We start from the raw sequence: 17,133 nt of genomic DNA on the forward strand, positions 1-17,133 counted from the left end.
GTTTCACTCCTTCTAGTCTCAATGGAGCGACTGACTGAAACTCCCCCATCTACCCTTATCCTGGCTGCGGCCTCGCCAGCATATTTACCCAACATTAGTAAGGAAAACCACGACATTATTACCAGACCATTACATCAGGTCTGTTCACTTTCTTGGGAAGTTATCAAATACTAGAATGCCTATATAAGGGTCTCATAAAACTGTCTGTTTAATGAGAATCTCCATCAAGCTGATGCCACAAATCACTGATCAGGTTCCTATTTACAAATCACAATATATTAAAATGAAAATTTTGTCATATTAATGTGAAGTCTTTCCATTCTTACTTGTTTATACTAACTGAATTATATACCTCGAGTGCATAGTCTGCATGAGCAGTGGTTGCCATTATAGCTGAAGGGCGAAAGAAAAAAGTGGCACAAACAGAAACCCAACTTCAAAAACAAGTTGTTGGAGTAGTGCCCGCACAAGTGTACTGCAGAAACACAACAGCGAAGAGGAGACAAAATAAGATATAGAGACCCAAGGGTAACCACAGGGACAAAACAACTGAACTGTCAAATATTAATCAGTATTATTACACAAACAGAAAGCAGATTTTTAGTTTTGTCTCTCAAGAAGATGAGAACCGTTTGCACAGTTCAAGAGGAAAATCAAGAGAAGAAGAACAGAGGCAGAGGAGGAACGACAGAGGCCAACCCACTCCAAAACAAAGCTGTGGTGGTGGGGGGGAAGACAAAGAGACGCAAAGATAAAAGAAGAAGAGAGAAGCAGAGTGGGGAGCAGAGACAGTGTGTCTTCAGTCAGAAGACAGACCAGAGATGACTCACAGATCTCAGTGCCACTGTTAGTGGCAACAACACACAGCCTGACTCGACTTGACTGACTGGTTGTTGTGACTGACTGACTGAAGCACGCCGTCTGGTGTAGCCAAGTGGGTGCAGGTTTCACCACCAGTTGCCCAAAAGTGCCTGAGAGCAACAGCTGGAATTCTTTTCTGAAAACCAAGGCAGGCAAATGCATTCAAGCACAAATAAAAAAAAAACTGTAAAAGACGGTGTCACAGGCCTGAATTAGCCAATAGAACGAGGAAAAGAAACGAGTGATGCTGTGCTCATCTGGGTTCATCAGAAACAACTACGAAACATTTCACGCTCAATCTAACACAAGTTTTGGTGTGATTCATAAAATGTTCCAGTCCATCAAAATCCAGTAAATTCTCTGATGTGACTCATGGACAAAATGAATGAATGACAGCTTAGGTACAAAACTGAAAATGCCACAGCAAAGCATTACAAGCCATCATTCCCTGACATTTCAGAAAAATTCACTGTGTGCCAAAGCAATGATTGAGCAAATAATGGCCTGACAGATTATAAAAAGAAGAAACCACTTCATAGAAAGCTGTTTATAAGTTACATTTAATGGTTGGAAAAACGAAACGCAAAGTTTATCCCTCTCATTCTAATTTATTCTGGGTGAGAACTCCAAACCTAACAGCTAAAATGTCACGTAAATGAATGACTACAGGCATCACCACTACGTTAACAAAGCCTGGGTCCCTGACTGAGGCAAAGAGGACTGGGTGCTTGGTGACGAGGACACAGAGGAACAGGAAGCGATTAAGGTGACAAAGCGATTGTCGGTACTGGAAATCAATGTTTTCCTAATCCATGCTTCATGTAATTTAAATATTTCATTTAACCAAAAAAGACAAAGTTCTCAAATATTCAACACAAAAATTTGTAGGGGAACCTAAAATAGTCAAAAATATGATTTAAGTAAGACACTGTCTCTGTGAAGACATAAATAAGAGTCAAAATGTGACATTAAATGCCAAATTCTGGTGCTTAGCAGCATGGATGGATTATCCATGATGATGAGCCTCTTTTTGAAGTGACTGCTAAGATTTCTTGTTGGCAAGTCAATCAAACAACAACAACAAAGCAACGCAAAAAACAACCACAAAGAGACACAGAGGTGCAAAATAACTACAAAGACACACAAAATAACCACAAAGAGCAACTACAAAGAGATGCACAACAATTACAGAGAGACAGAAAATTAACTGACTACATACAACGTCTTTTGTCACTGTTTCATAATCCATCCACCCGTAACAGGATTTTTTACCCTGTGTTACGGACACTTTTGGTTCGGTACCAAAAACTATTCAGCTGCGATGCTCAGAGAATCAACTTCTAAAGAGACCAATGAATAGAAACGCACATTTTCCCTCAAAGTCAAGGAAAGACTTTTGGGTAAGGGAGGTGTGTCCATGTACTGTGCTTCCAGATCAGCAGAGGCTTGATGTGGGCCTCTACAACACAATAATGGAGAAACTCACATCCATCATTAACACCTCTATTAGGCAGCATGTGTATGTGTGTGTGTGTTCGTGTGTGTGTGTCATATACTCAGCATATGGCCAGCTCAGTGGAGGATCAGTGTGGCATTTCACTCTCCCCTCTCTCTGCCCATGAAAAACAAACAAGAACATGCTAATCATCCCACTCAGCTTGAGCAGGAATCTTTCAACTATTGTAAAGTAAAAAATAAAAAATAAAAATAAATAAATGAGGGTGCAACATTTGATTTTAATTCTAAGGCTATTTGCTGCTTTCCGTTTAGCCTAAAGTGAGTTAATGTCAATTCCCTACTGGTCTGACAAACACTCTATTACACTATTCACAGTTAATCTGGTGACACAGTAGTCTTGTGAGTTTAACTTCTGTCAGGCGACTTGTCTCATAGACTATCTTACATAAGGTGAGAGGTCATGTCGGCGTCTTCTTAGCTGAGACAAGTCACCTCAGGTCACAGGTTCATGTCCAAAGCTTCCTCCACTTATTCTCTGCTTATCTACTGGTGAGTGGAATCAGCAGGCACCTCCAGATTATATCAGTTATTAAGGTACTGATTTTAACTGTGTTCCTTTTATGATTCAAGTTATTTTTATTATATAGAGTAAACTGACTGTCAACAAAAATTAAATGCCATATGGTGTCTAATTTTGAATGGACCTGAGCAAGTCTTGGTTGTAACGCCACAACAAGCAACTTTTCACCAATCTACAGAATTTGTTATATATTAGAGATTACCAACAGACGTCTGTAAGAAATCTACAAGAAATATAACAGCACATTAGTGTAAGTGATCCGTGTCACCTCCTCTCATGGTATTACCCAGGATAACATGGAAAACATGTCTGCTGAACTTTTTGTTGTAGTTACAATCTCATGCTCACTTACCATCCTCTCATCAATCTGTCACTTGACATTTGCAAACCTTTATTTGAACACACAAGCTCATTAATAGATGTTTTTTTTGGAACAACGGCCGGGGGGGGGGGGGGGGGGGGGGGGATAGGCTGCACACTCTAACACACAGTTCCATGGAAGAGCAGCCCAGTGTAACGAGAGCCTTCTGGTAAAAGTCACTGAACAGCTCCACAGCAGCAAGTCTAGGAGTTAATGCCTGACCTGGGGCAATAACTACAACGGTAGTAGGTTATTCTCTTCCCCTGACGAGATGTTTCCACGACATTTGAGTTTTCACACACTCTTTTCTTTCCAGTGACAACCATGCTTCTCTTATCTTTAAGATGCATCGAGCCGTGACAAGCATCTCACACAAAATTCCCTGTACTTTTTTTCTTTAAACTTGCTTAATGACATTACATAGTTAGACACACTGACTTCCACTTCACAATTTTCGTATTACTATTGTCATGTGAAAACCTTTTTCTCTTCAGATGAAAGATTATCTCTGTCATCCTCTGCTGGTTCACCAACGTCTTCTTGTAAACACCTTGAAAATCCATTAGAAAATGTAAAAATACATTGACACCAGTTTAGAACAAAACTGGGCTTTGACTTCAGCAACTTGCACTAGTCACAATCCGATCAGCACACTGGCCGGGTCTCCTTTTCAAAACAAAGAGAGCAAATCACTCTTTTTTTCCAACACTGGTATCTAATCATTCCCTCCTTGGATGTGAGGGGTCAACATTTGTCGGCTATCACTGTCTGTAGCCAAAACACATCCTTGAGTTAGTATGAGAACTGAGTTGAAAAGAGCAAGATTCAATACTGTTGTCAAAATGGTGAAGGCACCACTCCGCAGCTGGTTTTCTCTGAAATCTCAGTCGTAACAGCTACACAGCTGAGCCACTATAAACACACTGCCCCAGGAGGGGAACAGGTGAATGCTAAATGCTTTAAAGCTATCCAGCTCAAGTGTGCTAACACACTGATTTATGTTTACTCTTAAAGAATCGACTTTTCAAACATGCAAAGGTCCATATTCATTTCTGATCATACCTTTGTTTTCACAGAGCCCTTTAACATGAGCTTAAACGTAGCCTGGTTAAAAGAAAAGAAAAGAAAAGAACTGATTTGTTAAATTTCATGAATCAGACTCTGGTGACTGACAGTAGCAGCTTGTGTAACTCAAAGGAGTTAAACCTGCTGACTGGAGGTTTTCCGGGTCAGATGCAACAAATAGTGCTGTAAATAAGTGTGTCTGTGGGGGAAGGCCAATAGACTTCTTCACCTGCCATTTTTTCATTCTCTGTTGACCCAACAGGAGGAGAGTTGTTCACTGTCTGCACAGCAGACATTTTCCAAACCAACATCTTATCCTTGCAGACATTTTGTTAATCATTTAGTATCTAATAAGGGAGCAAATACAGGCTACAGGATCTTGCATTAAACTTTATTAACATAGTACAAGTGTACGTTAAATGCCTAGGCACGCCCTGGCTCAACACAATGGGAACCACACTGACCTAGTCATTTGTTGACATAGTTAAAATACATTAGGCACTTTGAGCAGCAAATAGACGTGACAAATCTGACAGTATACACAGAGGAATGAAAATAAAATTTCAAATAACTCTGTGAATGCATCTGACGCATTTTAAAGCTAAATTCAGACTCAGTTCTGAACTTTTTAAAAGGAAGGTCATTAAAGCTTAAAATTACTTTGTAATATTAACACACAGACGAAACTTAATACCACTCTGCCTGAATGCACTGAATGTAAAATGACTTCAGAAAGTTTGTTTTTTTTCTTCTTCTGGTAGCTAGCCTGTGTGATTAACTTCTGTGTAACTATGCAAGTTATCAGTATGTCACTGCACCAATGGCACTGAGACAGATCCCTGCACAGTACATTAATTGTACTTGGAGAACAGAAACCCGATTGCCAGGGTGGGGGCTAAATTTCCGATCCTGATCCGAAGCCAAAGGGGATCTCGGCAACCTTGCTTTGTTTCAGAGCTTTTGTGAATGCAGGCTGATGTCTGTATATCCACCTCAGTGAGCAAACAACTGGAGGAACAGTGACAAAAACAGGATGGTTCTGGGCCAGCAGCCTTTGGTGTGACTCCGCAGCCATCTGTGCGTGTGTGTGTGTGTCTACGCATGTGACGATACAATCATTTGGTTTTGTGTGCGCGTTCGTGTTATGCTGCAGCTCTCTGCTCTAACGTCTTCCTCTGCTCGAGCAGTGGGAAACAATAGGACATGAACACACACACACACAGAGGAAGTAAGGATTCCTGCATTCCTGTACCATGGCTGCCCAGCTGTGCCACACACACCAAGGTCTGGCCAGAGGAAATAGTTGCCTCCACCACATTTATTACTGTTAAGTAGATCGGTCTTAAATTAAATACATTAGGAGTGAGTGAATGCGTAAACAAAAGCCACTTAATATGACTTGAATCATGGACTAGTGATGAAGGTCCTCATGTGCTCTTTAATGAAGGGTGATCAGTATACCGTCCAAATGTACAGTCCTATCATGTTATTTTTATTTACATCCACAAACAGTCAGCTTTGGGACGTTTGCCTGGCTGTGCTGCTAAACTGACTAAGAAACAGTGAAAAGTCACAGAGGGAAAGGTACGAAAATACACAGACGTCTGGCATGTTTCAAGGGAACACACACTGCTACTTAAATTGATTTGTCATTAACGGACATCATCCTATTTAAAATATATAAGTTACATTATATCCTGTGTATTGGTAAATACCTGGCTTGTGCCATGTTTTCTGAGGCACAGAGAGTGAGGGCAGCTATTACAGTTTTTGCAGCACCCTTGGAGCAGGTTTACATGGCTATGGAGCGACAAATTAATCTGGTTCTGGCATTTATTGAAGTTGTTTTGAAGCAGTCTCAGTGACAAAGTGGGGACTGCAGAAGAAGAGCGCTGTTGCTTCCCCACTACGCCCACGTAAAGTGACAAATCAATACAAACTGCATCTTTAATGTCAGTGAGAGAACAGGCCTTTTATAGAATGAAAGTTGGGCTCATCAACTACTGGTATTTCTCCCTTCCAGTCTGCTTGGTTTTATTTTGTTTAAAGTTCCACACACACACACACACACACACACACACCAAACTGTTGCCTTCCACCTGTACTTTGAGTCACACGACTGAGAAGCAACCTAATGCAGGTTTAAAAATTGGAAATCACTCAGCGCTGTCACCTCCAGTGCAAGGCAAGTAGAGTGGCTTTCTTCCAGTATCGACACATTCCTAATGATTTGTGTTTAGGAATAGTAAATCACGTGTGTAGTTGGTGTTATCTACTCTAGATGGTACGATGAGTGGTCGGACTTCTCAGCTGGTACTGTCAAGTATTTTAGGAATCATTCAGGGCGAAATCTCACTTGGATATAGATTTTTGTCTTCAGTTAGATGATAAAATCATGACTGAAGCAAAATTATTACTATGATAATCAGAGTACGGTGAATAAAATGATATATTGCACTTCATTGACCATTTTTTCACTAGACAGCCAGTGGGGTGTCTGTAAAATTCAACCCTGCCTCACCCTGCCTTCAGGAGCAGCTGAAGAATTTCATTAGTCTGAGTTAAACTGGGGAGTTTTGGTGCTACTGAATGACCTAAATGCTGTTAAGGTATTTTACTCCCTGCTAAGGATGCATTCCTGAGGGAAATTACTAAATCTTTGGCCTATAAATGGAACAGTTTATGGCCACTATCAGCATACAATACTGGCAGCATGAAACAAATATCTGGGCCTCCCTCACAAAAAAATAAAATCAAAGACACCGTGTTCAGCCCTACAAGCACGCTCTTTGGAGGCTCAAACCTGTGATCTCGTGGTCAGGAGGCCTGTCACACCACAAGAAAATCCTCCTCCTTCAGTTTGTAACTCATGCAGACAGAGAGGCAGGGCTACAAACACAGGAGAAAACAAGCTAGCAGAGTTCACACTTTGTTTCCTGCTCAAACATTCCTATCCAAGCCACAGATTTTCACACAGCGGTAGACCCAAATATAGGCATCGCTGAGGTTTACCAAGTGCCCCGGTGCTTAGAAGCACATCCTTTAATCCAGAGGTTTCAGGTTTGAGCCACCCAAGTGTCCTTCAGCAAAAACCCTGTTGTTACTATTAACTAGAGCATCAGTTACATAATAATATCATTGCTTTTAACGTATTTCAGCCTTATCAAAGGACTCATCTTTGCTATAAGCAAGTAATTACAACTTTTTTTCTGTTTTTCTAATTCTGTCATGTTTATGTTGTATACTATTATGATCTCTACCCTTTATAGTTATTTACACTGTTCATTAATCAACTGTACACTGTTTGTGACAGATATAGAGCTGCTGGACCGGTGGAGAGATTATGTCAGACCTATCTGTCTGCAACTAGGCAAGATACTGAACTTAAATTAGAAACAAGCAAGATTAGCCACAGCACAGAGGGACACAATATGGAAAAGACACAAATATGAAAGACATAATGACAGATAGAGCGGTATTTAGAAAGTACTTTTGGAACTGATGGCAGCTATGTGTTCAAAAAGACTTCACATCTCTGGTCTCTTACTTTATATTTCTGTAATTACCACAACAGGTCTGGAGGTTAACCAAACAATATTCTAGTCCTATTAAAGCATTTAATGAATCTCCGCTCTGCCAAAAGCCTCTCTCTCTCACATAGCAGTGAAATTAAATTCCACAACAGAGTGACTGACACAAACAACTATAGAGCTAAGAGTGAGGAAGTTTAACTTGCATAGCCTTACTGACATACTATAGAGAGCTGAAGTGCAAATCAAACCAGGTGTGACTGACATAATACAACATCTGCAAAACAATTCAGAATGAAAAATCACTTTAATTTCTCAAAAAGTACTTGATCTTCATACTCAGTGGTATGCTCCTGTTGGACTTATCTCACCTTATGGTATTTATCTTTTACATGACATGCTGTTGTATAATGTAGTCCTACAGAGGGACATTACTTTTGTCTTAAACACTCAGCTGTGGATTTACAGCAATCCACTGCTGCATGACGGCATTTGTTTTGTCCTGCAGCATTACTTCACAGTTTTCTGTGATGCTGTAAATTTTACAAGCCTTGCGACAACCTTGCTGTGTTACCACATTGTATTCTATTAAATTGTGTTATATAATTATGACTGCAATTGTTCTGTGTAGCATACAATAAATATGGTGATACCCCATGTGACTATAGCAGGGTTGTAATTCAGAAATTGCCTTCCCGTCTGGATCCCAGGCTCCCAGCACAGGGCCCTGATAAAGTGTGGGACCAAAGATAACAGCTATAACGCGACATAAATCAGACAGTCTACACAGAAATGGTCATCTCAGCTCCTTAATGAGTGTGACTAGTTCTTACTGCTGTTAAAACGAGAATGCGAACAATAGGAGGGGTTGATATTACGCTTGTTGTTGTAGCTTGTCCAGCCCTTTGCGCCCTTAGCTAAACTGGTTTTCCAGGCGGGCAGCTGTCAGTCTCTGTCAGGGCAAAACGGGGACAGTTTTAACAAATTCTGCAGCAGTCTCTGCATTTAACAGGATTAATGATAAACCTGCTCGGCTGCCCCTGCCTCAGTTTGTGTTCCCGTGCAGGTAACAAATCACTGCGTGTTGTCATGTTGTCAAAATGTTCCCACGACTCAGCTAAAAGCCTCGTTAGCTTGTCGATGCTATCAGGTTAACTGCGTCCGTTGTCGGACGGCTAACGGCTAAACGTCCATTATCGGACAATCAATCCCCCTCCTTCTGATGTTAACGGTAGCTATTTGCCACAATATTTATACAAGGGGCACAGGATACGGCACATGTACACACACTTCGCAGTTTCTTTGTTACTACTCACACTTCTGTGAGATTTCTGGTCAACAAAATCATATTTAACGTAACGTTATGCGCCCGAGCTAGGGCTAAATTCTTATACTAAACATTAACCTTGGGTATAGTTATTTATGATTTCTCAGCCCCCGGGCACTGTAACTACTAAAAGGTATTACTATAGCGTAAAGATGGATGTCCCCAATGTCGACAAACACTGAAAGGCCAAAACAATAATAGTCAACAACTCAAATGGGACGACCAAGCTGCGTGTCCGACAATGGAACTAGCTAGGTGCATGAGTAGCAGATTACATACCGCATCAGTAAACATCGACAAGAAAAAGGGCCAGTATTTCAGAAAGAAGCTGGTAATGGCTCCATAATTAGTTTTCTAAGGTTATGGCTACACCGATGGGCTACAAAGAAAAACTGTAAATCAGCCATAAATGTCCAACCCCTCTGTGTCCGATAATGGAACTCTGTGGCTGCTTCCCTCACTGCAGTTTTACCTTGTACACATCTCCGTATGTGCCGCTTCCTATCCTCTGGATCAGCTCGAAATCCTCCTGCGGATTCCGCCGGGACAGGTCGACACTGGAGTTCATCATTTCCACTGCCGATTACGGCGCCGATCGCGCACGGTTGACGAACCCCAACAGCGTACGAAAACAAATATTTTAAGAAAAACATACGGCGTCAGAAAATCCCAACCCGAATCCACAGTAGCTCCAACATGGCTTCCACTGCGCATTGAGCATGCGCAATGGACATCATGGCCTACCCTCTCCATGGAGTCTGAAAAAGGGAGATGAAGCTGTTGAAATAAGGATATTTGTAATTTCATTTCAGTATAGTGCATAGTATATGAGGTGCAAAACTACCATGTACTGGAAAAATACAAATTGGTCATTTGATAATTAGTTTGTTGTTAAACAGGCCAGAGGAAAAAACTGTATAATTTAACTTAAACCTATGTAGATTTAATTTCCAGCACTACTGGATCAATGCAATAACCCTAATCTGCACAGGCAGCAAATCAGAGGAAGTTTACAGCTAAGGGGGAAATGAATGAAAATACTAAGCCTGGTGTGGCCTTGTCTGGCCTTTCAATGTAAAACTGGGCTAAGCAGGGCTAAACAGTGGCAGATGGCAACATTGTGATTCAGCTGATGGGGTCTGTTATGAGCATAACAAAAGTCCCATTACTGAAAACTTTACAGTTGCCATGCCACTCTCCTTCAGGCACGGGTAGGGAAAAATAGGCTTGTGTAAATCCCAATAAATACTGCATTTTAAGAACAAACACATTCATTGATTTGTTGATTGATTGATTGAAATTGATTGATCTCAAAAACAAACAGGTAGGTGTCTAATAGACATGGCATCTGGATAGCACATGAGTAACATTTAATTTTGTAGTGCATCACAAAGCATGTATTTGTGTATACCAGTCTTTTATTTTCAAATGAATTTTACATATTGAAAACAGTCCCCAACAACTGCGCTGTTTACTCACATTTAAGTAATGTTTGCATTTGAAAAATATGTCACAGAGTAGTTATAATAAAGCATGGTATTTCAGAATAACTACTTACTTTTCATAGTAAAAAAAAAAAAATTAATTAAAAAACAAATTACTTTGAAATGTGCCTTCCATCAACACTGATCATGCATCTATCTTGACATACTTATGGATAAGTCCATCTATCGCACCTAAGCTAACTCTCAGAGTTGCCTGGAGCTTCAGAGAGCAGAGGGGCTGAGGCAGACTGTGTTGGAGCCCAGACTGAGTGTCTGTTTCCTGGGTAGGTGAGGATTTCAACCCTGAATGGATCTGGAAAGCTTGCTGCTTTCTGGAAGATGGGGAAGGAAGTTGATTGGCTTGTATTCCAGTTTGAGGCTTTGTTTCCTGGTTAGACGTTGGCCCAGTGTCTTTTTCTGCCAGGACTTTTTTTAGGAGACAGGACAACTGAGGACTCAGGAGGAGAACCAAGGTACCACCAACGCAGAGGACTCTAGACACAAACATTCATTAAATTAATTTCAATTGTAACTAATTTTTGAATAGACAATATCTTTTCATGATTGTTTAAAAAAAAAAATACTGCACAACACAAGCATACCAACACAAGCAACATGTGCACATCAAATTACTGGGACCACAGTGGAAAATGTATTTCTTTTGCTTTTCACTCTTTATTATGATACATTAAAAGGAGTTAGCTTTAGTTTCAAAATAACAGGACAAAATGTACTATTATCTAAATACACTATACTTTTGTGCAATTTGACTCATACACAAAATTCTGCAGAGCAAATGAACACACACACACTCACAAAACTAGCTGAAGTTTCTGATTCACTGAACAATTCTAAAAGAAAAAGCTGAAACCGACACACAGGGCCACAAACCTCTCCATCTCAGTGACAATGACTGGCAGGTTGGCAGCCATGTCCGTTTTGGTGCCAAACTTCCTGCCAAATGGCAGGTCACAGACCACAGCATCTACACTGGCGCTGGGCAGAGGCAGCACTGCTCACACAGAGGAGGACAGACCAGCCAAGAGGTAATTTAACATGTGACAGCAGGGTTCACTTTCACCTCCCACTCACTGATTCCCATCCAAAAAGTGTATTTGGATCCACAAGTTCAATTTCTAAAAGCTGCACATGGTTTAAATAAAAGTTATCATCATCTGAATTTCATGATTTAATTACATTAATGACTCCATTAGTAAGTGTTGGAATTTGGCCAGCTACTAATTTAAGGTGCTGACAATGCTTTAAAGCGATGATAACATATTTCAGTTTGAGCTATTCTTATGTTTATGTGCCAGGTTTCCAAAAAGGAGATATTTCCTCTTATACAAAAATGGAATGAGCAGCTGCATTTCATATTTTAGTGTATAAATCATGCCATTTTTTTTGTTTGTGTGATCTCTGGGGCTTTTATTGAATTATGTACCATGTATATTCAAATGGGTTTGGTATGTCTATGACACTTTAATAAACCGCTATCTTAAAACCTGTGTACTAAAGATAACCAATACTTTAGATAGCCAGAACTTTACTGTACAACTCCTGTACAGTCCTGAAATTCAAAGTGACAGAAGCACACACTGTTGGTCTCTCTAAACAGTTTACTGACATCATAAAATTTACATTATTCTGGTGATTATTTAATACAGGCTTCCTACCCATAGATGAAGATTTAAGAAGGTGTATCTTGTTTCCCAACTCCGCAAACTCTATGTTCTCGTTGGCCTTCTGCAGCTGTCTATCATCAATGTCCATACCCAGGAAACAGGCAGCCTGAGGATCCCATGGAGAGTGAGACATCAGATGCCACTATATATTATCACAAAAAGTACACATGGGGAATTACCCTTTCTGATGCTATGAAAACTTTTGACATTTCCAGTCAGACCAGAGATGATTTGCCAAATCATAACAAGGAAATATGACAGACTGTATTAGTGCACATGTGAACATTATTCTTTGCATTAACATTAAATATATTTGAAACAAACCACACAAGTCACCAGCTGTATAAAAATCACGTGTAGTCATGTTTACCAGGACAGAAGTATTTTTCAAACATTTTATGTTTTGTGCAATTCCAAAACTTTTTGAAACCTAAAAGGTTCAGTTTTCAGACTTTTCCACATTGTGTAGTTTCTGTCCTGACCTTGTGTTCCTGCGCTGCTTCTATTAAGATGGTTCCCACCCCACACATTGGGTCGACTACACAGACACCTGGCTGGGAAACAGGAGATAACATCATACAGTACATACAGTTAGTCAACCGCACACTGTGTGACTGTGACAGAAGGGCAATATTACATCACAGTTTGAGCAGAGAGAATGCAAATGCTTTGGTACACAGACTGTCAAGTTATGGACGACAAACATTTGGAGAAAAGTCTGAAAGTGAGGACAGCCTTAATGTGGCAGCTTTAAGACTGAAGGGTCCCATTTAATGAGTCTAAACCTGCCTTGCTATTTTAGGAGACTGGTAAAACAAAGAAAAACTATGCTGGGCAGAATGGCAGAGTTCATGTCCACAACAAAAAAAAAGGACACTAGCTTGAATTGAAAGTAAAGGTTTTTTCCAGCTTTGCAAACTCTATGACTTCTATAAATTGTAGTCATAAATGTGCACACATAATAAAGAATACAGCAGCAGGCACCCAACATCTGTGTGTGTGTGTGTGTTAGTACCTGTATCTCTGCCAGTGAGGCCATAGCCCAGGCTATTGTAGACCTCACTCCTGTGGTTTTAATGTAGCTCCGGTTAGCCAGAGGCAGCCTGAAGGAAAGAAGGGCACCTATAACTTATCAAATTAAGCTGCAATAGGAAACAGGTCTATCCACCACCATGTCTAAATCCACTCTTCTTCTGAATTTGGATTTTCATTGATGTTTGGGTTTATCTGGGACACATACAGCAGTACCTCCTATTGGTGAGTGATTCTAGATTCTGGCTACAAAGTGAGGCATCAAAAAATCATAGAATCTATGACAAGGACACACAGCAGTAAGAAAAGCACATTCAAAAACTCAGAGAATAGTACTGCATGTTCGTTATTACAGTTTAGCTTCTTTCAGAGGTTTTAAGGGGCTTTGACGGACCCCTCAAGAGGACATCATACAGTCTTTAGCAACATGTTAAGTGAGGAGAGAAAATTTCAGTCAATTACCTGGTCAGAGGAATCCCCAGCAGGCAGTGGTCATCACTCAAATAAACATTTACCTGCAGAACAAACAAAGGACAAACAAGCCACGATGTCACATTTGAAAGGACAGACGAGAGCAGAGAGTTTCTACCAACATCCAAAGAGAGAGTATTTACTTTAAATATACTAACAGTTGCACCTAGGGTGACCAGATCCCAGTTCACCAGATGTGGGACAAAGACTACGTTTGCGTGGGACAATGTGGGACAATGTGGGATACCAATGCATCAAGGTAGAACTTCTAAAAAAAATAAACATTTCTATTCTGCTCCATCAAAAGTCTTTCAGCTCTATCACAGCAACAATTGCAGGTAGGCCGGGCCCACACAGACAATGCACTTTCAGCTTCCGTCCATGTCTCACGCTGCATGCCGTTTTGACTTGACTTGCATTGTTTCTTGTTGGTGAGCGCGCCCGGCCGCGACCCGCGTCCCAGTTTGATTGACATGATCAAACAGCCCGCCCCGCCCCCTATTTGATAAATGCCAGATTATAAAACACGCATTTCAAAACTGGAGTCTGACTGTCAATAACAATGCGGGACAACGTCTCAATTTGCGGGACGTGTGAAAAGTAATGGAAATGCGTGACTGTCCCGCACAAAGCGGGACATCTGGTCACCCTAGTTGCACCTATTAAGACACACACAGCATTACCATTTTAATAACCTGGCCACAGTAAAACTGTAATCTCTACAAAACAAAGTTTACCTCCAGCTGTGGATTCTTCAGATCAGCCTTCCAGCCCAGCAGTCGGCCCAAACCTACCCCAATCACCTTGCTCACCTCCTGTATTAAGATATATTTTTCAAACACACAATATTCCTCTGAACATTCAGTAATATACAGTTGTTTATGGAACTCACACATTTAGTGAACATGGATGGCTTTCTGAGTGTATGGGCGTGATGTGTATGTCCACTACCTGTGTGCTGAAGTACCGAGACACAGATCCAGTACACTTGCAGTTGATCCTAAAAGAGACTGGGACAGATGAAGTAATCTGTGGTTTGATCCTGCTGGGCTGCAGTAGTGTCATCTCTTCTCCCTCAGTAGTTTTCACTTAATTACATGGAGGCAAATGTGGAAAAAAGAAGAAATTAGAACAGGAAATGAAAATATGTCAGCTTTAAAAACTGAAATAGGAAACAATGAAGTAAAACAAACAAAAAAAAATCTAATTACCATGTTCCATGTTTTCCACAGCACAGCCCTTTGCCTTGTCATCTATGTCCCTGCTGCTACTTTCCACATTGTGGTCTATCGCTGTTGCTGCTCTGCCATGCAAACCAGTTTCTGATATAATTCCTCTTTTAACATTTTGTCTACAGCTACTAAACTCCATAACCATCCTCCTCTCCTCTTCATCATCATCTTTGTCGTCTCTCTTTGGTGCTCTTTCAGATGTCCTCTGTTTCTCTGCACTTTTGTCACAACTGGACTCCTCTTCATCATCCCGTTTGATCTTTTTCTCCAGTGCCTGGGCTTCAACTCCATTGGTTTCTCTGCTCATATTCTCCCCTTTCTGTGCTGTCTCTCTTTTTCTCTTCTTTTCCAGTGCCCGTGCTCCATTTTCTTCGCCACTTCTCAGCCTCCTGTTCCCTCTTTCCTCCTCCCTCTGCTCTCCCTTACTCTCTCCAGGCTCCACATTGCACTTCTCCTCCTCTTCCCTCTGTTCTTCACTCCCTCTCCCCTCCTCGTTCCTTTTCATGACCCGGGCAGCGTTTGATATGTTGACAGAAGTTCTCCTGTCAGATAGCTCCCCCTGCAGGCGGCTCCATGTCAGTACAGCACTGGTCCATTGATTCCTGTCATCCAACAGTCTGGATTGGAGCACAGAGGCTGCCTTGGCTATGAATACCACAGAAGTCAGAAGGTGATACAAAAATGAGAGTATAATAATGAAAACAGTCTTAAGAACAAGAACTGAAAGACAGTCATAAAATTCAATATCTGCCAAGGTTTTTCACGTTTTGTATTACATGTATCTGTGTATTTGAAATGTCAGGCTGGTACCTGGGCTGCTGTGGGCAGAGAATCTCACAGGTGAGTCATGTTTCAACAGGAGGAAGAGCCTCTCTGCAGCCTTTAGCTGACTGACTCTGGCGATCCCCGCAGAGGAACTGAACAACACCTTACCTGGCATCTGACACACCTGGGCATACACAACGGCAAAAAAGAGCAGACCAGCGTTTAAAGACCAAAAGAGCAATAGTTCAATTCCATATTTACGGACTCCGTGACAGTTGTCTTGTACACAAATTAAAAGGTTTAGTTTTTTTTGTTGTTTTATCCCCCATTTTGAAAACGTACTTTATTAGCATTATAAATAAACTATTATGTGTCTAAAACTTCAGACAAGCTGAGCCCATAATAGCGCCAATAAAGGTGAATTCAAAAAGGAGATTTGCAGCACTAACGTTAGGTTTTATGGGGGGGTCTTCACTCGTACTGACAAGAAATACTCACATCTTCAGCTGCCAGCTTCCTCTTCACCTCGTCAGCTAACAAAGGCTCCATCCCGTTACCGGCGGTGCAGCAGTAGCGAACTAACCCGCCTTCACTTCTCGGCTCGGTCATTTTGTTGTACAGCGGGTTCAACGTGTCAACAAACGGTCATATCTGCTGGTAAAAGTTTGCCATATTGGATTGTTTGTTTACACCGGAAAAGGAAGTACGTCACCGGGCTGCAGTGACTAGTCTTGGCCAGCAGGGGTCTCTCTCACACCGGCGGAAAAAGGCCACTGACAAAGCGGTAACGTGGTTTTACAAACACAAACAATCAGCGTGTTAATTGTAACATTTATCACAGTGTTAATGTAATAATGTGTCACCAGCGCACAGACTTGTTCATATCGATTTTCTGCCTAATAATATCATGTTAATATGATACGATAGCACAAGAAACCTTAAATTTATGGTCCAATTTAATACGTGGACTGAAGTGAGAACTCTTATCAGCACACACACACACACACACACTTAATACCCAAATGCCTCACTGCACACATTAGGTATTCAGTCACACAAAAACTTTCAACAAAACAACAAACTGCAAACATGCACACACGCTCACACACAGATCACACAGATTCAAACAGACGCAATACACACACAGACACGCACACCTCAGCTGCAGTGTACTACCTGGAGGCAGTTCCGAACAGGTGTTCCTCCAAAGTTGGGAGGAAAATCTCTGATAAACCCTACAGCAGAAAGATGAGTTTCCACACAATTCACTTTTTCTCTCCAT

General features: G+C 41.1%; 2 protein-coding genes across 16 annotated transcripts in view; both read right to left on the reverse strand.

The window, feature by feature from the left end:
- LOC121189313 (mitogen-activated protein kinase kinase kinase kinase 3-like) overlaps positions 1-9,869 on the reverse strand; it is a 38,618-nt gene extending 28,749 nt beyond the window's left edge. For all 14 annotated transcript variants that reach the window (XM_041049284.1, XM_041049277.1, XM_041049283.1 and 11 more), the window contains exon 1: positions 9,655-9,869. In XM_041049284.1, coding sequence (XP_040905218.1) covers positions 9,655-9,753 — 99 coding nt within the window. In that variant the 5' untranslated portion in view covers positions 9,754-9,869. The remainder of the gene's footprint in view (positions 1-9,654) is intronic.
- A 622-nt stretch (positions 9,870-10,491) lies between these two features.
- On the reverse strand, positions 10,492-16,529 carry thumpd2 (THUMP domain containing 2). Of its 2 annotated transcripts, none has more exons than XM_041049104.1 (11): positions 16,350-16,529; positions 15,897-16,035; positions 15,066-15,731; positions 14,806-14,942; positions 14,592-14,669; positions 13,846-13,898; positions 13,367-13,454; positions 12,834-12,905; positions 12,343-12,457; positions 11,558-11,678; positions 10,492-11,160 (listed from the first exon to the last, which is right to left on the reverse strand). In XM_041049104.1, the coding sequence occupies exons 1-11, from the start codon at positions 16,458-16,460 to the stop codon at positions 10,812-10,814; spliced, it is 1,929 nt and encodes a 642-aa protein (XP_040905038.1). In that variant the 5' UTR covers positions 16,461-16,529; the 3' UTR covers positions 10,492-10,811. The 2 variants fall into 2 exon arrangements, with proteins under 2 accessions (XP_040905038.1, XP_040905037.1); XM_041049103.1 differs by having other exon boundaries at positions 12,343-12,493.
- Positions 16,530-17,133: the final 604 nt, after the last annotated feature.

This window comes from Toxotes jaculatrix, chromosome 11 (assembly GCF_017976425.1).
Source record: "Toxotes jaculatrix isolate fToxJac2 chromosome 11, fToxJac2.pri, whole genome shotgun sequence".
NCBI lineage: Eukaryota > Metazoa > Chordata > Actinopteri > Toxotidae > Toxotes > Toxotes jaculatrix.